This window comes from Lynx rufus, unplaced genomic scaffold (assembly GCF_022079265.1).
Source record: "Lynx rufus isolate CCGP_SWC_20201006 ecotype Redwood Valley unplaced genomic scaffold, mLynRuf1.p SCAF_27, whole genome shotgun sequence".
NCBI classification, from domain to species: Eukaryota; Metazoa; Chordata; class Mammalia; order Carnivora; family Felidae; genus Lynx; species Lynx rufus.
Window position 1 is genome coordinate 13,714,851 of NW_025814842.1, and position 22,749 is coordinate 13,737,599.

The 22,749-nt window shown below is 50.1% G+C and overlaps 1 protein-coding gene across 2 annotated transcripts in view; it reads left to right on the forward strand.

Annotated features, from left to right (window-relative positions):
- AUTS2 (activator of transcription and developmental regulator AUTS2) overlaps nucleotides 1–22,043 on the forward strand; it is a 1,118,970-nt gene extending 1,096,927 nt beyond the window's left edge. Inside the window, exons 11-19 of one of the 2 annotated variants that reach the window (XM_047089556.1) lie at nucleotides 3,002–3,097; nucleotides 5,508–5,579; nucleotides 6,793–6,822; nucleotides 8,540–8,611; nucleotides 12,931–13,072; nucleotides 15,962–16,039; nucleotides 16,907–16,990; nucleotides 18,140–18,362; nucleotides 20,634–22,043. In XM_047089556.1, the coding sequence (XP_046945512.1) occupies nucleotides 3,002–3,097; nucleotides 5,508–5,579; nucleotides 6,793–6,822; nucleotides 8,540–8,611; nucleotides 12,931–13,072; nucleotides 15,962–16,039; nucleotides 16,907–16,990; nucleotides 18,140–18,362; nucleotides 20,634–21,882 (2,046 nt within the window). In that variant the 3' untranslated portion in view covers nucleotides 21,883–22,043. The remainder of the gene's footprint in view (nucleotides 1–3,001; nucleotides 3,098–5,507; nucleotides 5,580–6,792; nucleotides 6,823–8,539; nucleotides 8,612–12,930; nucleotides 13,073–15,961; nucleotides 16,040–16,906; nucleotides 16,991–18,139; nucleotides 18,363–20,633) is intronic. The other variant, XM_047089557.1, reaches the window with a different exon arrangement.
- Nucleotides 22,044–22,749: the final 706 nt, after the last annotated feature.

Consider the following 22,749-nt stretch of genomic DNA (forward strand, 5'->3'; position numbering starts at 1 on the left):
CACAGATCAGTAAATGACTAGCAGCCTTCCTTAATCATCTTTGCGAGAATTCCCATTGCGCCTCGTCACTTTGGATGCTTGCTTTTGTGACGTTTGCTTCTGGTAAAGATGCAGTATCCTCTTCCGAATCAAAAGATCATTAGCGCGCCTGACACCTTAAAGCACAGGTGAACCTCACTGCGAGCCAGGCGTCTGTCCTCAAAGTGGGGGGTCTGCACTTGAATCACTGTGGCCGCAGGAGAGCCTGGAATCACAGGATTTCAGGAATTGCCCAAAACATCCTTAACACAGATTTCCCAGAATCCAACGTGAAGTATTCCTTCCGAACAGAATGTCGTTCGTCTTTTTTGACTCCTAAGTCCTCCAAAAGCAGATTCTCATTTCCTCCTGACTAAATGTAGACCCCTCTCCCACGTGGCTGGTCGTGTTCTCCTGGGCTTGTTACAACCAAAACCAAAAACTATCATTTCAGTAAAAGAGGGTCCTAAGATTGAAATACATGGTTTTTCCCCTTTAACCTCATTCTTCTTTATGTAACAAAAAATTTTTTTCTTTTATGCCACGTGAAAGAGTACGGTTCTAGAACTGAAATCGGCACCAGCCTATTTCGATACATTCAGTTGAGACGTGAGACGAGGGCTTTACTTATTTATCTTCTAAGACAAACACCTTGTACATCTTACCATGATATTTTGATTATGGAGTGAATACTGCATCCTTCTTACCTGAAATTTTGCAAGTTTCTTTGCTCAGTGGTTTATTCATATTTTTCAAGCGACACCAGAAAGAAAGAAGAGGAGTAATTTCTTGTAGCCACGTTGTCCATCCGTCCTCACCTATGCTTGCTTGGAAAGAAGTGCTCCTCAGTAGATCAGCAAAGCCTGTGAGCTCATTCCTACTCTGAACCAGATAATCAGGCCCTGCCTTAGTCCAGAGTGTAGCCAGCCGAGAAGTCAAAACTACAAGATATTAGAAATCAATTAAGCATCAGTTACTCTAGAGACGTGCAGACATAAACGTGAGGGAGCCTCCTCAGGAAGAGATGCGGAAAGTATATCCGAGTGCCGGAGCCCCACGTTGTTCTGGCACTTTCTGCTCACAGCACTGTGATACAAAAGCTTTTTTTTTTTTAACGGACGTGCAAAATGCAGCAGACGCCTGGGCTTCCTCTTTAGCGCTGTCCCGCGAGTGGTGCCGTCCTTAAGCGTCAACAGATTTCTGCCCTTTGTGTTTGTGGATTTCAGCAAAGGACTAGCTAAGGAAGTCATTCCTAGAGACAGTTTAGCGTGCTCAGTCAGTGGCTCAGATTTACTTCTGAGTAAATCTGGACCAAGTGTAGAGCCCTCCTACATGCGTGTGCCACCGGCGGTCCTAGAAGTACGATAGAGAGTAAGCCCGGGGGCCTGAATTTCCGGCAGGTTTATGTTTTATTACTTAGGTACTTCAGATTTTTCATCCGGTGGGGGGTGGGGAGTCCAGAATAGGGGACCGTATTCTAAGAGGGTCAGTCATGGACTATAACAGCAGAAGGACAGTAATGAAAATATCTAATTTTTGTATTGAAAACGTTAAAGGAAATATACCCACCGAGAGGCGGAGTATTAGAGACTTGAGTGTGTTTTAGTGTGGCATGTATTTAATTACACTGCTTCATACAGTATACTGGGGGAGGGTTATTTCATTTTATTAGTTATAGTGGATAATGTATGAAGTACTTAGTCTCCCCTGCTTTGGGGATTAGGACGTTATAAGGGGAATTAAGATGGAATGCGCTCAAGTATCTAAAACACAATTTTAGACTTAAAAGTAGTTTTAAATGAGGGCACTTGGCTTGCAATCACTGTTTAAGTGGATTTAGTTCAATATCAATTAGTCTGAAAAACTTTGCTGCATCATTGAAGGGAGCAAAATGAAATAAAGACCCACAGAAAAGCATGTGCCCTGAAAACAGGATTGCAAAATGGGCATTTCAGCCATTACCTAGAAATAGCTAACAGAAAGGCATCATTAGGAAAAGCTTGAGTTCTTAGTATTGTGTTTTTGACATTTTACGCAACCCGAAAGGTGGGCCATGACTTAAATGTCTGTGTGGTGGTTTGATCAAAGTAAATGGAATCGGAGCAGTGGGATCTCGGAAATACTCAATTTCTAGAAGGAGGAAACGATGTCTGTGCCTTGTGTTCAGTATTGTTGCATATTTCTTTCCTCCATCGTGTCCTCTTAATTCCAGAAAATTCATATTCTTAATTCAGAATCATTCTTCTCCCTGCACTGAGTGGTCGGACACAGCAAGGGCTGGGTTTGGGTAGCCCCCAGTGAGCCTGTCCACCTTCTAGAAAACAGTAGCTCCGTTGTAAGTGCACACTGAATCGTTTCGTTTTACCCTCCCACAAATATTTGTCATCATTTGAGATGAGACAATTAAATTGTCCTCTGAAACTGCCACTTCTGGAACAACGTAATGAAGCAAGGATTGTGCATATTTTCTCATTTCCTCAAACTATTAAAAATCTAAAATTACTAATTGAGTTTTAATGATATAAAATCCTGGAACTCATAAAGAGTTGCTTCTTTTTCTTCCTTTTTCCCTAATTTTTCTTTTTTTTTTCTTTTTTTTTTTCCTTTTTCTAATTAACTTGTAATTTTCCGGGCATCTTATTTGGCTCAGCACCCCTCCTGTTTTTGATGCACATTAAAATCTCAAACCATTTAGGTCTTCTATCCGATTTAACAATTAATAATTAGAAAAGCTCCCTTTCTAATGATGTCCTCATCTGGGACATCATTTGTTGGCTGATTGATTCTGAACTACTTTTAACTTTTTAAGTTAAGCATTCATGGCACATCTGTGTGATCATTTCATCCTGGCTTCTTGACTAATAGCATCAAACTGAGATTATCTGGCTTGCTAATGTTGATGTCGTTCTATGGGAAGGGAATTGGAATATATCATTTGCCTCCTACTAAAATCTTTTTTTCCCCTCTCCGTCTTTGGCCACAGCTCTTCCATTCCTACCCTCCTGCAGTATCGGGCATCCCCCCTATGATTCCACCCACTGGTCCTTTTGGTTCACTACAAGGAGCATTTCAGCCGAAGGTAAGAAACCTTACCGTGGAAATAGGCAAGCATCCTTACCAGCCGAGCCCCAGGCTAGGCGTGCGGGTGGGTTCTGCATCCTGTCGCCCGCCAGTGACTAATCTTCCCAATCCGAAGTGACCACTGGGATTAGAGCGACGTTTTGGTTTTGTTTGGTTTTTTGGGTTTTGGGGTTTTTTGGGGGTTTTTTTGCAAGCCCTCTGAGTTTTAAACCTCAGCCCGAATTGCATTTTCAATCTGTATTATCCATTGTAATCTCAGCTGAGCCGCGATTTCCTATAATCTTGAAAATATACAGAATACGTATATATATATTTTATTGCCAGTATTGTGGACATAAGCTTCTGGTCAGGAAATGTATGAAATGTCAGATATGTGTGCACCAAGTTGTCCTTGAGTTACATGTTACGAGCAAAGAGGCAAAGCTGAGCCTTGACTGATTGTAAGAGACAGGAAGAGAACAATTCCAAACTAAAATTGCATCCTTCCAGTTGTGTGAGGGGAAGACGCTTCTGCTCCCTCTTCCCCATTTTGCTCCTGAGCCCTGTCTGTCTGCAAATTCTGGCTCTACTCTGCTTCAGTCCTCCTTCAGCCGTGGTCATGCTTACCAAGGTCAAGACCAGCAGCCTCATGGGAAATTAACCTTTGGCCCTTTAAATAACTAAACTCGTTTCTACCTAGTCAGTGTTATCCTACTCATCTGGGGCTAGGCTTCTCTCTGAAGGTCAATAGGGAGGAGTCATTCTCAGAACACTCTGCCCTTATGCGACTTTATCACAGCCCCTTCTTTATTTTTATACAAAAGCGAGAAGCAGTTACGTTAGTAACCGTCCTCAGACTTTTTAAGTAGGAAAGTTTGCTGTGTGTGGTTTTTGGTTTTCCTTTTTATTTGTTTATTTTTCCCGATCTCATTTCTAAGAGAAAACACCAGATTGGGGCCAGGGTCTTCCAGCATGAGCGCATTTTGCCTTTCTAGAGGCACGTTGTCATAAAACTAGAAACAGGAAAAGACATTTAAAAGCATTGGGGGTAGGACGAGGTACACCTCAGAAGTGACATTTATCTGCTTGGAATTGTGGCTTATAGGCCGGGTTATCCATACCTGGGACTTGCGTGATGGCCCTGGGAAACCCTCCTGTCTTGGGATGAAATGACAGTGATTTTCCAACCCCTTCCCCCGTCTGCCGTTCCCTGCACCCTCACACCCTGGGCCCTGGTCTGTCCCCTCTGGGCTGCACCAACTCTCCAGTGCCTCTCCAAACAGACTGCTAGGTCATTTAATAAATTAGACTATTTCCCTCACTCACAATTATCCAATCACACAGAAAACTACATCTGGGCAAGAAAGTGTCTCTCTTGGTGTTGAAATAGGCCTTTCCAGGCCATCTTACTGATTGAATATGTAGATTGCAGTTCATTAGCGGAGTTCTTCATATGTATGCAAATCAGGCTGTTAACAACTCCAGCTTAATTGTTAGTTGTACAGCAGCTGACTGCTTTTCTTTCTTTCATGCTTCCCCCTCCCCTCCCTTCTCCTTATAGGCAAGCTTTGTGCCTAAGCTTGAGCTCTTTTCCCACCCGCGTTAACTTCTGGCGTGAGGGGAGTCCTCGAAGTTGTGCTTTCTGCAGTAAGATACCTGGTGAAACATGTCCTGACTCCTCCGTCCCCCCAGATAGTAGGGACTGCGAGCGCCAGAAGTAGGCTTTTTTGTCGTTGCTGTAAATTCAAAGGACACAAGCCTGTGGATAAGGTTATTGTTACGAATGACCTCCAAGAATGGTGGTGGTTTCGGAAAGACGAAGCCGAATTACCGTAGGAATCCGTGAATAGGAGATCTGTGCGGTCCCTGAATCAGGCCCGCTTGTTCCATTTCCACCCCTGCTAATGAGTAATGACTGAGCGTAATTCCTTGTTATTGTCTGCCGGTTAAAATTTAGAGTTAGCTTGATGTCTGTGAAACACTTGCAGTTATTCCGATGAGGGGCACCTGGTACAGGAAATGGGCGCGACGTTCACGCAAGCAGTCCTTAGAGGGCTTGGTGATAACGCAAAAGATACAGTGACAGGGCCGTCCGTGTGTCAGAAGAAGATGGATTTGGGGGCAGTGCTTTCACATGTTTCTGTGCTGCTTATTGCAGTGAGAAGTGACGTGGTCCACGTCTCCGCTTTTGGATGCCTTCCCTAGACGGGGCAAAGTCGGGTCAGGGTCCCCGGAGAAACTAGGGAGCGGGTCCTCTTGAAGAACATGTGTGATCAACTGGGGTAAATGCCTCTGTGAACTCTCATCTTCCAGAATGAAACAAAAACGAAATCGACGTTTGACTTGCGTATTTTAGAAGGAAAAGAAAGATCTTGCTTTCCAGGTCATGTGTTCTATGCCTCCTAAGCTGTGGTCTGGTTAATTTGTAGACCTCCAACCCTATCGATGTTGCTGCTCGACCCGGGACCGTCCCGCACACTCTGCTCCAGAAGGACCCGAGGGTACGTAGAAGAAAGTCAGGCTCGGTCACAGGTAACGCCAGGCCTGTTTGTTTCTGCGGGCCAGCCGGCCCAGGTCACGCACCTTCCTCAGCCCATCTGAGCGAGCTGCCGTGGGAGCTGTTCCTTCTAGTTTGTGCAAGAAAATGCCAGTCACTCTTAGAGAACAAAATCTCCCCTGCTCCCTTGTGGCTGATGACACAAGGGGAGCAACTCGCCAGCAGGGGAGAAGACAAATGGCTTGTGGTCCAAGCCCAGGAAGTGGGCACTATCAGCTTGTGTAGTTTCTGTTTGACCAATCTTCTCTGTCTACGTCCCCTTACATATTCTCACCAAAGAAGTAACTGTGAAATGTTTTGAATGGAAAAGCGTGAAGCACTTTTCTTTCTGGACATCACGGGACCCTCTCCCCACACCGCCCCCAACCCCAACAGCACTCCTGGCTCACTTGTAATGCAGAATCCTCCTCTGACCTGAGTCAAATGTCCCTCGCGCTTTGGTTATGTCACTCGTTCATAACGCACACCTCCACCGCCTCTCAAAAACAATTGGAGGTTCTACAAAAGATGCGGTCTTGTCTCGTGGGTTGTTACTTACGTTTGGCTTTAGAGTAAATGTGGACAGACGGTGACTTTTTACAACATCGTCTTCTTCCCTGGCTAAGGGGCAGTCAGAAACTGATGACCAGAGTTAGGTAGAAGTTGAAAATGAACTAGCTACGTAAGTATTTTTACGATGTTTAGTGACCCTTTCAAAAGTGTGTAATACCTCTAAGTAGTGTGCGGTCATCACATGGAGTGCGTTGGTTCCACCTTACGTCTGGAGAGGACAGCTCTCCCAGAAACCCCTGGGTACCCAGGCTTCCAGGTCTACGGTCCGGAGGCCGTCCTCCCTTAGAACCCAGGCGGTGTGGTTAGAAGGGCTGTTCAGATGTGTAATGTGAGCAAATCATGTTGCCGGAGGGCAAATTGCTATTGATTAAACTTGGTCGGGGGGCTTGTCAGCGTGGACGTGCCCAGGCTTGTGAAGTGGGGGAAGGGATGCTTGGCACTTTTGATCGTGTGAAAATGGGTTAATTATTCTCTAAAAGGGCTTCATTTAAAAGTAAAATTCTAACATTTTAATTTCCCCTCCTAATGAAGCACTACAAATTTGTTAATTAGAGCAATTGTTTGAGTGACAGGCATGTAACCGAGTTGTCATTTTCTCTTCACAGTTGACAGATCCTTTCAGACCTATGTTAAGGGTAAGAGAGCTTCTTCTAGAACTGTTTTGCAACCTCTGTTTGACTCCCTGCGGGTTAAAAATACAAATCCATTACAAGGAAACAAGCCATAGAAACGCTGGAATAAAATGTTGGGAGGAGAGTGGCTGGGCTTTTCAGGTAGTGTAATTGGAAATGGCCCACATTGTGTTGCTTTGAGTGTTGGAGGAAGCCAGGCCATTGAGGGAAAGCAAACAGAACATTCAACTGAGGCACCGTATCTTGTTGGTAGGGCTGCTGAAAGCTTGACTAGTGGGAACATACGTGGGAAGTCTTCAGCTAAAGGCAGAAATTAGGATTTCACTGAGCTCTGCTGTCTCTCCTGCACCTAGAAGAGATAGATACATAGATACATAGATACATAGATACATAGATAGATCAATTGATCCATCTATTTATCTGGGCTGGTGGCTGCCTCATTCTGTGGTACGTGATGTTGACCCTCAGAGCCATTCGACCTATTTCTCTGGTGCAGAAGAGGGCCATACTAAGCATCGGTTTGGTTAATGTCTTGAGTGGTCTGGAGAGTGGCCAAGAGATGACCTCTGAATAAACGCTGACTTACTGGGGAGGGGGATGGTCGGATGGAAGATGGATGGATAGATTCCCAGCTACACTTAACCCATTTCTGGCGCCTCTCATCAGATAATTCAGTTTCTCCAAAGCGAAACAAAGGAGAACTGTGTCATCACGTAGGTGATTTCAGATGACCCATGATTTCATGACAAGAGAACTGACCCCGACTTGGATTTAAGGATATCTTTCAGAAACAGCTCCTTAATATAGAAACCAGAAGCGTCTGTCCTTTGCCGATGTAGGAATGGGGCAGCGTTTCCTCTCATCTGGCCTGTAGTTACTGAGCGCGTGTCGGGAGCTTATGAGTAGGTTACGCAACAAGACTACAAACGGATTGGCAGGAGGTGATCCCTGCCCTCCAGGGTGGTAAGACAGCTCACTCAGTTACTCCTCTGCTTGGAAAGCAAGACATGAACTGATCTGAGAGACATGGCTTGATACACTCCCAGACGTGACGGCAGCAGAGGCCTAGAGCACAGGAAGGAACCAGCTCTCTTTGTTTCTTCTCTTTTCACTTGAGAACGAGCGGCACCCAAGAACACCAATGGGTAGTTGACTCTTAGCGAAGCGTTTGTGGGAACAGGGCTTCAATGGAAATGTGAATTTCTTTGTTCCGTTCTGGGGGTTAACACAAAACCGCGTTGGGGGAGGCTACGCGGGTTCTTCTGTACCCTCTCTTGTTTTGAACCGATTCACAGACGCTCCCTAATTAGCTCTTCTGAACAGCCGATTTGCATGGTAGCATGGCCGCATTTGTTAGGTACAGCTTCCCCCTCTCCCGCTCTGCCAGCTGGCACCAGAAAAGAAAGAAGAGACACAGAGTGGGGCTCGGGCTTTTGCCATCTTGTGCTCGGTAACCGGGGAGGTCCCCGTCAAGTGTGGCTTTCTGAGCAGTGGCTTCCAGCTCGGGCCCCAAGGGAGGCGGGGCAGAGCTGACCGGGGTTCCCTGAGGCCTGGGCCCTGGGCAGCCGCTAAGAGAGGGCACTTGGAGGGGGGACTGAGCACAACGGGGCCGTGAAAAAGAGCGTCTGCAGCCAAAATCTGCTGAAAAGCTCTGAAGGAATTGGGAGATGCTGTTCTCTGGAAGGTCTTCTTGTGACCACATTGCTCTTTGTTGTTCCAGAAACCAGGGAAGTGGTGTGCTATGCATGTTCACATCGCCTGGCAAATCTACCACCACCAACAGAAAGTCAAGGTCAGTCTTGCCTTCCTGGTCTGGCGGGGGAAGGGGGCAGGGGGACAGGAGCATGGGGCGGGGGGTGGGGGGGATCTCCGGATGGAGGGAGGAGGCATTTAAACAGCTTCTAAAGATCCGCTGGCAAGAAGATGCTATTAGGAAATCTTACTATTAATTAGGGAAACCACCAATAAAATGATAAAATAGGAATAAACCAAGAATTCCCTGATGGTTTGGTTTTTTTTTTTTTCCTTTTAGAGGATTTTGAAATCATATTGATCCAAATCAGATTAAATCCTGAAAAAAGGGGTGATCTAATTATAGCAACCACGTGTTTATACAGAAAATAACAGAGTGTCTGGGAACAGCCACACACGGAAGTTTTCATTTCTGTAAGATTTGGCGCGTTGGTTTCATTTTATGACTCTGAGAAGCTGATAGAGCCCTTGAGACCCTATGGGACACTACTAAGCTTCCATCAGCAACATGTGGCATTAAGAATTTCTTGAGGCGCCTGGGTGGCTCAGTTGGTTAAGTGTCTGACTTCAGCTCAAGGTCATGACCTCGTGGTTCGTGGGTTCGAACCCCGCATCATGCTCTGTGCTAACAGCTCAGAGCCTGGAGCCTGCTTCTGATTCCGTGTCTCTCTCTCTCTCTCTCTCTCTCTCTGCCCCTCCCCTGCTTATGCTCTCTCTCTCTCTCCCTCTCAAAAATAAGCAAACATTAAAAAAAAAGAAACCTAAAAAAATAAAAAAAGAATTTCTCTTTCAGACGTCGTGTTTGGTTCGCAGTGACCTTAGTCATCTTGATGACCGGTGACACAGGTTAGAAAACAGTCAGTACCTGTCAGAACCACCTCCGGCCCGTTACCCTGCAGATTATTTTGCTTCTTTTCGCTGTGTTTTTGTCACACAGATGAATACTGCATTCCACTTTTCCAGCCATTTACGTTCTAGCCATTAGATTGCTGACAATTAAGAAGGTGGGGCAACTCTGAAACCCCCATATTTGAGGGGCGCCTGGGTGGCTCAGTCAGCTAAGCGTCCAACTTCGGCTCAGGTCATGATCTCGCGGTTCGTGATAGGGTCAAGAGCCTTCTGCAGGAGACCAGATGAGGCATCACTGGCTGACATCGTTGTAACAGAAATAACTGACAAGTTCAGATTTAATGTCTGTGTAAGTGTGCCTAGAAAACTGGGAGAAGACGACCGATCAAGCAATTCCAGTAAGCTTCAGTTAATCCATTTTTTCACGAACAAGCGTTTAGTGCTAATGGCCTCCGTGAGAATAAGAAGCCTATATAGGAGCACTTGGGTGGCTTAGTCAGTTAGACAACCAATGCTTGGTTTCAGCTCAGGTCATGATCTTGCTGTTCTTGAGTTCGAGCCCCGCATCAGTGCAGAACCTGCTTAGGATTCTCTCTCTCTCTCTCTCTCTCTCTCTCTCTCTCTCTCTCTCTCCCTCTTTTTCTGCCCCGCCCCCTGCTCGCTGGCTCCGTCTCTGAATAAATAAATAACTTAAAAAAAAAAAAAGCTGATAAATAAAGGAGGGAGAGCTGGTTGTCACAGAAATATTTTGTTTTGTTTTGTTTCATTTATTTTGAGAGGGACCCCAAGCAGGGGAGGGGCAGAGACACAGGGAGACGCAGAATCCGAAGCAGGCTCCGGGCTCTGAGCTGTCAGCACAGAGCCCGACGCGGGGCTTCAACTCACGGACCGTGAGATCACGACCTGACCTGAAGTTGGCCGTTCAACCGACAGAGCCACCCAGGCGCCCCTGTTTTCTTTTTTAATGATTAAATGATTGAAAACGACAACAACAACCCAGCTAAAAGTTAAAAAGCCGACCTCAAGAAATGAGGTCACTAAGCTATTTTGCTTCGGTGCCAAGTACCTGCTCTCCTGCTCTTTCCCCTAACGTCCCGTCAGTGAGTTTTGCTCACTTTTATTTTATTGTTAGGCGAGGTTTAATTAGAAACCTGATGGTTTAGCAAACCTGCGTGCTTAGGGCGCTGACTAAATTTTGACACTCAGGTCAGTTCCCTTTCTGTTCTGGATGATGGAGATTAGCGGGTCGGTAGGTGAGACTCAACCCTCCTCGTAGCTCCTTCGGTTGCAAGCGATGAAGGGTGTTGTATGTGCTACTTTAGCAGCTTCCTCCCCGTGAAGGTGTCCCCGGCGACTAAAACCTTCATTATCTCAATTCAATTAGGAAGCCATCTTGCACACGAAGACGGCTGCTCATCTCCCCTTCCCAGCGAGCTCTTTGTAATCCCCAGGTGCCATCCGCTTGGATGGCTTCGTGGACCTAAGTTGTGGTTAATGTGCTGTGTTGTGTACCGTGCAGTATTAGCACCAAATAATCTGGCAACCAAATTAAAAGAGGCACTCAGAAGATTTTCAAGGATTTATAGTGAATTAGAAGCTCGGGTTTGGGGTCTGGCTATTACTGCCCTGTGGATTTGTGCAGAAATGGCATTGTCCCCTTGCCTGTAGTGTGCGTTTCCTCATTCTGTTAGTACTCCCCAAATACCACCTGCAGATTACTTCGGGTGCCAGGCTCAGAGGGCCCTCACCCGCCCTGCTGTCTAGTTGCCCAGCACTGTCCAGCGACCATACCCACGTACGCATGAGAAGCGATGGAACGTGCTATCCGCTTCCGGCTGGAAGTGATCAGGGACGTGTCATCTCGAGCGGGCACAGCGGATGAGTGGGTGAGGGAAGGGCGTACTTCGGTCGTCCCGGATTCTCACGCAAGCTAGCCCAGAGGCCTCCTGTTGACTTTAGTATACAGTGGCAGACACGAGGGAGTTTGAGGTGGTGCAGGCCCAAATGGACTGTGAGCGTCAGTCGGGTGGCAGAGGTTGGAGGAGTGGGTCAGAATCAGGCGAAGGGCCATGAAGGATGGGAGCCTGGCGGGCGGGGAGGGCCAGGCAGGGGGACGGGCACAGGGAGGGAAGCATGGAGCCTCCAGCACCCCCCCGCCGGGGGGGGGGGCAGGGTTGATGCTCATCAGGGGAGGCGTGAGATTCAGAGAGAAGGTTGCTGAGGATTAAGAAGGTGGGGCAACTCTGAAACCCCCATTTTTGAGGGGCGCCTGGGTGGCCCCGTCACTTAACCGTCCGACTTCGGCTCAGGTCGTGATCTCGCAGTTTATGATCTTGAGCCCCGTGTCCAACTCTGTGCTGACGCTCGGAGCCTGGAGCCTGCTTCGGATTCTCTGCCTCTCTCCCTCCCTCCCTGCCCCTCCCCTGCTCGCACTCTCTCTCTCAAAAAGAAACAAACATTAAAAAAATCTTCTTTAAAAAAGAAAACCCCGTATTTGAGACGGCTACTGGCCTGAAGAATGACGCCACAGTGCAGAAGGGAGGAAACGGTGAGCCAGTTTCTACAGCCTTCCAGGAAGGTGAACGGAGAGTAGCTTGAGGGTGGATACATACAACTGGGTGGGAACAGAGCGATGGCAGCTGATGGCAAGTGCTTCGCAAGAGGGGAAGGTGTGGCGGTGCCTGCGTGGCTCAGTCGCTTAAGCATCCGACTCTTGGTTTCGGCTCAGGTCATGATCTCACAGTTCATAAGTTCAAGCTTATGTCAAGGACCTTGGGCTCTGCGCTGACAGCGTGGGCCTGTATGGGATTCTCTCTCCCTCTCTCTCTGCTGTCTCTCAAAAACAAAAACAAAAAACGAGAAGTTCTCAGTGGTTCATTGGCTGATCTCTTCCTCAGGGAGTCGTGGGGCAGGGGCAAGAAAAAGACCCCTGTTCGTTAAATGAGTACCCCTGCTTTGTTGCTGTTTGTTTTTGTTTTTGTTTTAATATGTAACAATGAGCATCTGAAAATGAGCTTGTAGCATGCAAATATTTCATCATAACTTCCCGTTACTAATGTACTGTGATCTTTTAGAGTACAGCATAGAGTCATTAACGATCAATTTGCACAGCAGATTATTCATGCAGAATTCCTAATAAAATGAGCTTTGAAATACTATCATTTAAAAACCTGCGAAAATGGGCCTTCACAGCGAATAATAAACTGTTTCGGAGTGGTGGCGAGTTTGAATCAAGGGTTTTATTCCTCAGGCCGTATGACTTCACAGACGGAACACTGGCCCCGTCCGGACGCAGGCCCCACTAGCCCCTCGTAGGTTGACCTGCTTTTCTGGCATTCGAGGGTGAGGTGCTTTGTGGGCTGTTGTTCTCCCAGCTTTTGTAAACTTGAACCTGACTGTAGCACGCAGCCCAAGAGCACCATTTTTCCATCTCTGCCTCCTCGCTGAGATCGTTCTTCCCTGCCGTTCCTCTTGGGGTTTCATCTTTTCTTTTTCCCCTTTTTCCCCTAGAAACAGATGCAGTCAGACCCACATAAGCTGGACTTCGGATTGAAACCCGAGTTCCTGAGCCGCCCCCCAGGCCCCAGCCTCTTCGGAGCCATCCACCACCCCCATGACCTGGCCCGGCCTTCAACTTTGTTCTCTGCCGCTGGTGAGTTCCGAGCTGGAGGAAAGAGTTGTTGTTGTTGAAGAGAACTCTTCTCTTCAAAGAGGAATGTTGTTCACAGGTACAATTTCTGGGACGCCTGGGTGGCTCAGTCAGTTAAGCATCCGACTTCGGCTCGGGTCACGATCTCATGGTCCGTGAGTTTGAGCCCCGCGTCGGGCTCTGGGCTGACAGCTCGGAGCCTGGAGCCCGCTTCAGATTTTGTGTCTCCCTCTCTCTCTGACCCTCCCCCGTTCATGCTCTGTCTCTCTCTGTCTCAAAAATAAATAAGCATTAAAAAAAAACCCAAAACTACAATTTCTGCCAGCTTGCAAGGCAACATCCCAGTACGTCTAGGGAGACGGACCCTTCTTCACTGATACGCCCTCTTTCATTACAGAGAGAAAAAAAGATCATCTTTCTCTTCGGGGCCTCATGTTGCTTTGGCTCATTATTTGATCGTAGAAAACTTGCAGGACGGGGTAGAAACACCTGAGGGATCTGTTCATTAACCTTCGAATGCCTCCTAGGTGTACCAAAGCGGGGGCAGTGGGAACTGGGGGTCATTGCGTCAGAGAACCACCCGTTTCCGCTCCAAGGACATACAGACAAAAGGCAGCGGACACACAGCCGTAAGGCGCATCAGGAAACGAGAACAGCCCTCCTCCTCAGAGGAGCCTTACCATCCAGGCCTTGGAAAGCCATTTTGCCGCACAGAGCTCCGCTCACTAATACTTGTAAATGGCGACTGCGCTCAATCTGGTGACGGGCTTCATAACTTCATACCCACCGTGCTAAGTAGAATTTATTCTTCTGGACATAAATATTCACGGGGCTCCCCGTTCCTGGTCCTGAGGGAACAAGTTTCACATCCATCCTGCCTGCTGCCTTCCCAGGCTTTTATCCAAGACTCATTTTGGGTTGACCTAAGGCTCTCCCATTCAGAAAGAGAGAGACTCCCCCATTGCAAGAAATCGTCATTATAATGGGCCCTGTTGACAAAGCAAGTGAGTCACCCTTGAGGGTAGATGGAATTTGCTAAGGTCTCAGGTTTTGCTCTGTGAGTTCTGTCTAGGGACGTTTTTGAAAGCTTTGTTACCATGGCACCTAGGCTCTGAGACAGAGCTACACTAAGAGCAATTTTTGGAGAGAAATAGAGAGATTTCTCCCTGGCTTCCGTTTGAGCCAAGTGGATGAATTGGCTGCTTTTGCTTCAATAATTCTGGAACTGCAAGGCACCCCTGGGGGCCCTGGGCTGAGCAGAGCTCCCAATCTTCATCGAAGCATTAATTAGCTTGTACTACACAGGCTGTGCAGCCACATTTTTATTTAGCTGGCAACACTGTTAACACCTAATGAATATTCTGGACCGCGTTCGCTCGGTAGAGATGGAGAATCATTTTTGCATTGCCTGGGTGGAGGATAAGTCACCGTCCAGGACTGGACGGATGACTCCTCAGGTGCCTTCCAATTCTCCGAGTCCGTGACTGTGACAGACGTCCTCCCGGGTTCCATGGCTTCCTCCACGCCCGAGGCCCCACGAAGACCTTGTAGTCCGGGGAGCAGCGACCCAGAGCATCAACTGAGTTCACAGGGTTTCGGGAGGGACAGCACTCCTCCATTTGATCTGTCTTCCTGAGGGAATTTATAGTCGTTTGTAGGAACTTAGACAAAACGCAAGAGATTGTGGAGAAGTGAAAAGTCTCTTCATGGAGGCCCTGTGTATACATCCGTTCCGGGAGGCCATCTTTCTCAGTATGAACATCACTGGATTTTGCCCCCGAATGATCATTCGGTGAAACCTTGAGCCGCGGTGTCTAATTCACACACACACACACGTGTTAAATGCAGCCACTTTCAGCTTACTGTTGGGCACTGATGCCCGAAATAAGCTTAGGACGCTCCCTCCGGTGAGCCCGGCCAGTCTCTTCTCTGAAGCCGGGCCTGCCGCCCCGAGAGCCGGGATGCCCTCAGCCTTTAGGAATGTGGGCCTCCCCCGCCTCCTGTGCGCACACCCTGTGTCTGCCCTCTCCCTCTTGCCTTCCCCCGCTTCCTCCAGGAAAAGGAGGCTGTGTCATCTTGAAGAAATACATTCTGATGGGGAAACCGAAGGAGAGGAGGCGGCTGAACTAGCACTAAGGTCCCTGGCGGGCAGGGTACTGGTGTCCACAAACACGGACCAAAGGAGCTTTTCCTGGCACCGAAGCCGGAGAGCTGCCTGAAGGCGCTCACGTCCTGTCACCTGGTGCAACGCACGATCCCGGGTTCCGTAGGGCCAGGCCTTGTAGCGCCCCTCCTGACAGCTAACACGTGCCTCGGGAAAGGGGTTCTGTGGGGCAAGGCACCGTGGCCTGGACCCACCGCTGCGCGACAGCCGCTCCCAAGGACCGTAAAATGTGGTTTCGGGCTCAGTGTTCCTCAGAGTGAAAGACCTGCCCCCCCAACATGCTCCGGGAAGAGAGTATCCCGTGGCCAAATGCTCCTCTTTCAGAAAACGAGCCCAGGAACACGCTAACGGCTCTGAGAAGTCCTTCAGTGAAGAACCTCGCTTAGCACTTTGTAACTGGGCGTTTCTTCAAACTCCTTTGGTTACAGGATCACCCCCCTCGCCCCTACCCTTGCGCTATCTCCCCACGCTTCTCAGGCTGCGTGTCCGCATCTTGAAAAAGTAACGCCCCGTTTTGGGGGTGGCCAGCCCCGCCCGGAGAAAGGGCACGGCTGGGTTTTCTGCTCCCTAACAGGACCCTGTTGTCTCCCGGTGTGTGGCCGGGGTGCCCTTCCGTTAACACGTCTCTTCCCGAGTGTTCTCCCGGGGCCCTGACGCAGTGAGGAGCCGGCCGCATGGTAGGAACTGGCGTTCTGCGAAGCCTGACCCCGCCATGTCTGACTTTCTAGGTGCTGCACACCCAACCGGGACCCCTTTCGGGCCACCGCCTCATCACAGCAACTTCCTTAACCCTGCCGCCCACCTGGGTGAGTTGCCCGCGGTGATGGGAAATGACGCGCGTGTCTCAGAAAACCTTTGTTTTCTGCTGTGCTTCCGGGCAAGTCGGCCATGGTCCTAGACACCTCCCTGACTACGTGGGGCGATGAGGGCCCTTGGGAACAAGTTTCAGCACCTGCTGTCCATCCTCGGGGTGTCTCAGCACCCCTGCTGCCACCTCCTTAAAGTAGTAGCTGAGTGCTCCGTAGCCGTCCCACCCGAAGGGACTGATGGCACAGTGAGCACGTGCCCGGCCACCTCCGGGAATCCACGTTTACGATGGCCGCTTCCCGCCCAGCGGGGCAAGGTGATGTGGTGAGGAGACGTTACCTGCTATGTTATAATCCCGTCTCCTTTCACCGTGAGCAGGTCTCCCTCGCAAAGGCGTACGCTTTCTTTGCGGCCTTGATTTATTTGCTATTTTCTGCGAATGTGACAAGCAGGTGCAGGCAATGGTGTATACGCAGTGCAGCGACAGCGTGTATAATACGCACGACTTCGGCGCTTCGTCACTGAGAGACTCATTCTAAGATGTCGTTTATTCTGTTAGAACTTACAGGGCAGGAGGGCATCCTAAGACACTGCTGGGCTTGAGCGGTAGTCCCCACCCGGCAAGAGGAACGGGGCAAAAGGCACAGTTCTGGAAAGACAGCTCTCGTAAATATTTTGCTAATCCAGTGCCCCAATCCGAGCGCACCGAAAACCTTTTGCACAACCTGGTAGCAGCAGGAGGGACACGTCGGGTCTGAGTAGAGAGAGGGCGGGGCTCCCACATCTCTTTCCCACCTGCCTGGAAGCTCTTCGTGCTCCTCACTCAGTCCAGTCCAACCTTTTCCTTCCTCCCCATGTGTCTGCAGAGCCTTTTAACCGTCCGTCTACGTTCACTGGCCTCGCAGCGGTTGGTGGCAATGCCTTCGGGGGACTTGGAAATCCTTCAGTTAGTGAGTACCTCTAACTTTTTAAAATCCGCCCTGGACTCTTTGTCTCCTCTGATCTGTCTGTGGCTCAAGACCTTTCTAGCGAAAAGGAAACGATCCTCTTGGGAAACACATTGGCTTACGTCATCGCAAAGGCAGGGCTCAGCAGTGGAGTTAGGGGTGAGGGTGCATTTACGTCGAAAGCAACGTCTCAAGGGTAACCCGTCGTGACTATGTCCTCCTGGGCATCAGGAGCAGTGACGTCACTGACTGAACTCCCAAAACATTGCTTAAGCTCAGTCTCCTCCATATTCCATCCCTGCTATCCACGACTTTAGCTACAGTCCCATTGCAGGGGGGAATTTTGCACTCATCTGGCCTCTGGCATTATGGCACTGAGAGAACTTGACGGGAAATAGCGGGAAAACAGTACCAGGCTGAGGCTAGCTAGCTGGCAACACGTCATAGTCCATCATCTGGGAGGGCCATGTCGTTTTCGACTAAAAAAGAGTCTAGAAGGGGAAGAGTTGTGGCACCTGCTCGTTTTTTAGTCACTGAATTCTCTAGCCGCTGAACACGCCACACGTTTACTTTCGTGCCATCCATAGATCGTGTTCTCCTGGCCCCGGAGGCCCCAAGTGCAACTCTAAGCTCGCCCTCCCGACTCTGTCCGGCGCGGAGACCTTCCGCGTCTGCTTAGGTCAAGGCCCTGCCCGGGCTGTGACGTCACCTGTTTCCACCTGCTACCGCTACGGGAGCAGCGGCGGTCCCATTCGCGGGGCTGTGGGTAGAGGCTCGGCTTGACCGTGCCTCCGTGCCGAGCGTCGTTCCTCCCAAGTCACCCCACGAGAGTGCACCACGCTCGGGGTTTCTGCATGCACCAGACGTGTTTGATGGGGCGCTCTTGACACCCATCTGGCCCCTTTCCTTTTTAAAGCTCCCCCTCCCGCCCCCCTCGCCTTTGGTTTAAGAACAAAAGCTGCGAGCTACCCCTCCAGCGTAGGACGAGCGCTCCTCTAATGAATCTGTTAATCTCCTTTCCTTTTCCAGCTCCCCATAATATGTATTCATTTTAACTCTGAGTGCTGTTAAAAGTTTTTTGGTAAGTACCTTCATTACGGCAGATTATATAATTTCTCTTAAACCTTTTTGTTCTCCACTTCACCATTTCAGCACCCAACTCAATGTTCGGCCACAAGGATGGCCCCAGTGTGCAGAACTTTAGCAGCCCTCACGAGCCCTGGAACCGGCTGCACCGAACGCCTCCGTCGTTCCCGACCCCTCCGCCCTGGCTGAAGCCAGGCGAGCTGGAGCGTAGCGCGTCCGCTGCAGCTCATGACAGAGATAGAGACGTAGATAAACGAGACTCATCTGTTAGTAAAGATGACAAAGAAAGGTACGGAAAGAAACCGTTCTCGAGCCCCAATGGGGAAGCCCGCTGTGTGCCAAGGGCAGCCGTCCACCCTCCCCGTCCCAGCCTCGTGCTCCAGCTGGCCCCGTGGCCTCAGCTCCTCGCTCCGCCCGAGGCCGGCCCCCAAGTCCCCGAGCGCACCCCCTCGGCCCCGTAGTGCACCGCGACCGTAGCATGAAATCGCAGCACAGCGAGAGCATCCCGACTCAGACACAGATGCACACTCAGAGCCTCCGAAGTCCCTGTGAGCGTTAGCGTATCCAAATATAAATCTTGCTCTCAAAGACAGTGAGTTGGAGCTTTGGACCAAACACACACGGCATGAATCAATACCATATTTGCTTTCAAGTTCGTGCAGTCCATTAAATCATCCATAGGTTTTTTTCTCTGTCTCCCTCCCTCCCCCCCCCCCTCTCTTTCTTTTTGTTTGCTTTTAGAAAGTCACGTTTGCATTGTCTCGTCACATTTTTCTCAAATTTCGTTCAAACTCAAACCCTGGGCTCACAGATGACTAATAAAGTTTTGCAAACCTACACGTAGAGGAGTGCCGGCAAGCATTTCTGGTGTGGGTTTTGTTTTGCCAGTGGATAATTAACCTGACTAACCATTTTTTTTTTTTTTTTTTATCTCTGTGCTTGGTAACCCATGCCCGAAAAAGAAACGGCCTTAAAGAGGAAGACGTCTCAGAGCATTTTCTCTGAAGAATGTCATCCCTTTCTGATTTCTTTCTGTAGGAGACTTTCATTTTGAATGACCTGAAAAAAGCAGGGGAAAGACAAGATATGCTTGACAGAAAATACCTAATAACGCTCTGCTTTGGTACTTAAGTCTCAAATATCCAAATCTTCCAGTTTTCTTTACTATGTGCGGGGTGTGTGTGTGTGTGTGTGTGTGTGCACGCGTGCTCACTAGTGATTGAAAAGAATTCAACTTTACGGACTCTGAATGTGTCCGATTAGTATGCGTTCCTCGGAGGTCATCCTTCTGATTTCTTTCTTATAAAAGAAAAGAATCCATTTTTCCTTCAAGACAGTATGTTAAAAATCTCTTAGGCAGCGGAAGGACCGTTTTGGGTAGCCTGTCAGGGCACAGAAGACCATGCGACAGCAAACCTTTCCACATTTTTCTTGGTGGAGTCAAACGGCCTTTTGGATTAAAGTCAGGAAACTTAGTAAAACACACTCTTCTTTGTCCTTGACCTTTTAGACGCTTCTCTTCCTCTTCTTAGCCTTGCATGCTGGCTATAGACACCAGATCCGCAGGGGAACCCTCCTTAATTCTCTCGCCGCAGACTACCCTCGCCTGGGAGCCTTACTGCTACCGGGCCGGCGAGGCATCTTGCTCCTCCCCTTGGCCACGTCCCATCTCGGGGCTGTCCCCACGACACGCCCGGGCCTGTCTTAACGTCTCCCAAGTCGGCCTCTGTTGTCCTTCTGTCGCTCTGAATCTTCTGCCCTGTGCTCTTAAGTCCCTCATCCCAAACGGGTCCCCCAAGTTCTTGTTCCACACTTCCATTCACAGGGGCTCTTAAAATTGTTCTCCATTTGTCCCCCGAGGCCTGGGGACCCCACTCTGCCTCCCAGCTTCCCTCCCATCTTCTCAGATTCGGGCTTTCTTGCCCTTCCTAAGGTATAAGTGCTATTTGGGACCCCCAAGCCCTGACGTCATGGTCTCCCTTCAAAGCCCCCTCACATGCTGTGCCCCAGAGATCACTCTGCATCTGTGCCCTTGACTGTGACGCAGGTCCCTCGTCCCGATGCCGGGAGATCGAAGCCCCTTGCACCCTTCCTTCCTCTGGCTCTGTTATCGCAAAGATCGTCTTTGCATTTGGGCTCTTAGAACTTTCTTCTTACCACTCAGTGACCCTAGGAATCCAGACAGGCAGGCTGTGTTGCCACATCACTGTTGGCCACGTTGGTCCATTTCCACCCTCCGAAAGCGCTTCGTCTGTGGCCTTGACGGAGGCACGTGAATCTCACATGCAGAGAGAATTGTTTCCCCCTCAGACTCTCCCACCTGCCCCCCCACCCCCACCCGCCCCAGCGCCAGTGCCGTGTCCCCAGAAAGCTTCCGTGAAAGTCTAGGTGAGTAAGGTCAGGGTGGCTGGTTTTGCCACGCGAAGGGCACATCCGGCTGCCTCAGTGACCACGGGAGCCAGACCCGAGCCTCTCTCCCACCACCATTTCATTGGCAGCCCCTCCCCAGCCCGGCAAGCCCATTTCATCTGCTTGTCTGTGTCCCTCTTTTCTTCCGCAGGGAAAGCGTTGAGAAAAGACACTCCAGCCACCCTTCACCAGCACCTATCCTCCCAGTGAGCACCCTGGGACATAACCGTAGCTCCGCTGAACAGATCAGGGGTCATTTGAACACTGAGGCTCGCGAGAAAGACAAATCCAAAGAGAGGGAGAGAGACCACTCGGAATCCCGCAAGGACCTGACCGCCGACGAGCACAAGGCGAAGGAGGGCCACCTGCCGGAGAAGGACGGCCACGGCCACGAGGGGCGAGCCACGGGCGAAGAGGCCAAGCAGCTGGCCCGGGTGCCGTCACCCTACGTGCGGACCCCCGTGGTGGAGAGCGCCAGGCCCAACAGCACCTCGAGCCGCGAGGCCGAGCAGCGCAAGAGCGAGCCGGCCTACGAGAACCCCAAGAAGAGCTCGGAGGTCAAGGTGAAGGAGGAGCGCAAGGAAGACCACGACCTGCCTCCGGAGGCCCCGCAGACCCACCGGTCTTCGGAGCCACCTCCTCCAAACTCCTCGTCCAGCGTGCACCCGGGGCCCCTGGCCTCGATGCCCATGACGGTGGGGGTGACGGGCATTCACCCCATGAACAGCATCAGCAGCCTGGACAGGACTCGCATGATGACCCCGTTCATGGGCATCAGCCCCATCCCGGGCGGAGAGCGGTTCCCGTACCCTTCTTTCCACTGGGACCCCATACGGGACCCTCTGAGGGATCCCTACCGAGAACTTGACATTCACCGGAGAGACCCGCTGGGCAGGGACTTCCTGCTAAGGAACGACCCTCTGCACCGTCTCTCGACGCCGCGGCTCTACGAAGCCGATCGCTCCTTCAGGGACAGGGAGCCTCACGATTACAACCACCACCACCACCACCACCACCACCCTCTGTCTGTGGACCCTCGGCGGGAGCACGAGCGCGGGGCTCACCTGGAAGAGCGGGAGCGCTTGCACATGCTCAGAGAAGACTACGAACACACACGGCTCCACCCCGTGCACCCTGCCTCCCTGGACGGACACCTGCCGCACCCCAGCCTCCTCACCCCGGGGCTCCCCAGCATGCACTACCCCAGGATCAGCCCCACCGCGGGGCACCAGAACGGACTGCTCAACAAGACCCCCCCGACGGCGGCGCTGAGCGCGCCCCCCCCGCTCATTTCCACGCTGGGGGGCCGCCCGGTCTCCCCCAGAAGGACTACCCCTCTGTCTGCAGAGATGAGGGAGAGGCCTCCTTCCCACACCCTGAAGGATATCGAAGCTCGGTAAGGAGGGCAGGACGCGAGGGAGGAAAGAGAAGCCCTTGCACACCAACGGGGCGCCAGACCGGAGACGGGGAGCCAGCGCGGGCCCACCAGACTGGGGGAGGGGGGCGCACGCCCCGCCTCCTCCCCTTGTAAAAAATGTATAGGCTCCAGTGCAGATTTTGAAATGGTTTTTTTTTTTTTTTTTGTATATCATATGTTGAAATTTTTCAGATCTTTCAGCCAAGTCCTATGTTCTCATGTCTCTAACTCTTTTGGTTTCTCGCATAAGACTTTTTGATTTGAACCAAAACAGTGAAGACGACAGACACACAGCGACGCGGTGGTGACTGGGGGAGAGACAAACAGCGGTCCACGCAGCCCATCGTGCGAAGCTCCTTCAGATGAGAAAGGAAGGCCGTGTACATAGCTATGTAAAAACACACACACAGAAAAAACAAAAAACGAAACACAAAAACACGTTGCTTCGTGAGCTAATGGTTCATATATGCAAAGGGTAAGATAAAAGCTTTACTTTGTACAAATGTAAATAGATCAAGAGTAAGTAACATAATACATTAATACTTCTTAAAATGTGCTATTTGCAAACTTAATATCAGCGAGTGCAGTCGGCTACGGCTGCGTTCCCATATATTGTTATAGACAGCTAAACCCTTCAACTATGCAATGAATGTTAGGGCTTTTCACAAAAGCCCTCCTAACTCAAAGGAGCCTTTTCAGATCCATTTACAACATACTTAAGGTCATATTTTCCCTGAACAAGCGCTTACGTGATAGGACTCTGTTTTCCTTGCTTGTTTTTTTTTCCAAACGGAGAAACATCCTATTTTGCAAATCGGACCCGGGCTGAAACTTGGCTCGCGAAGTTAAA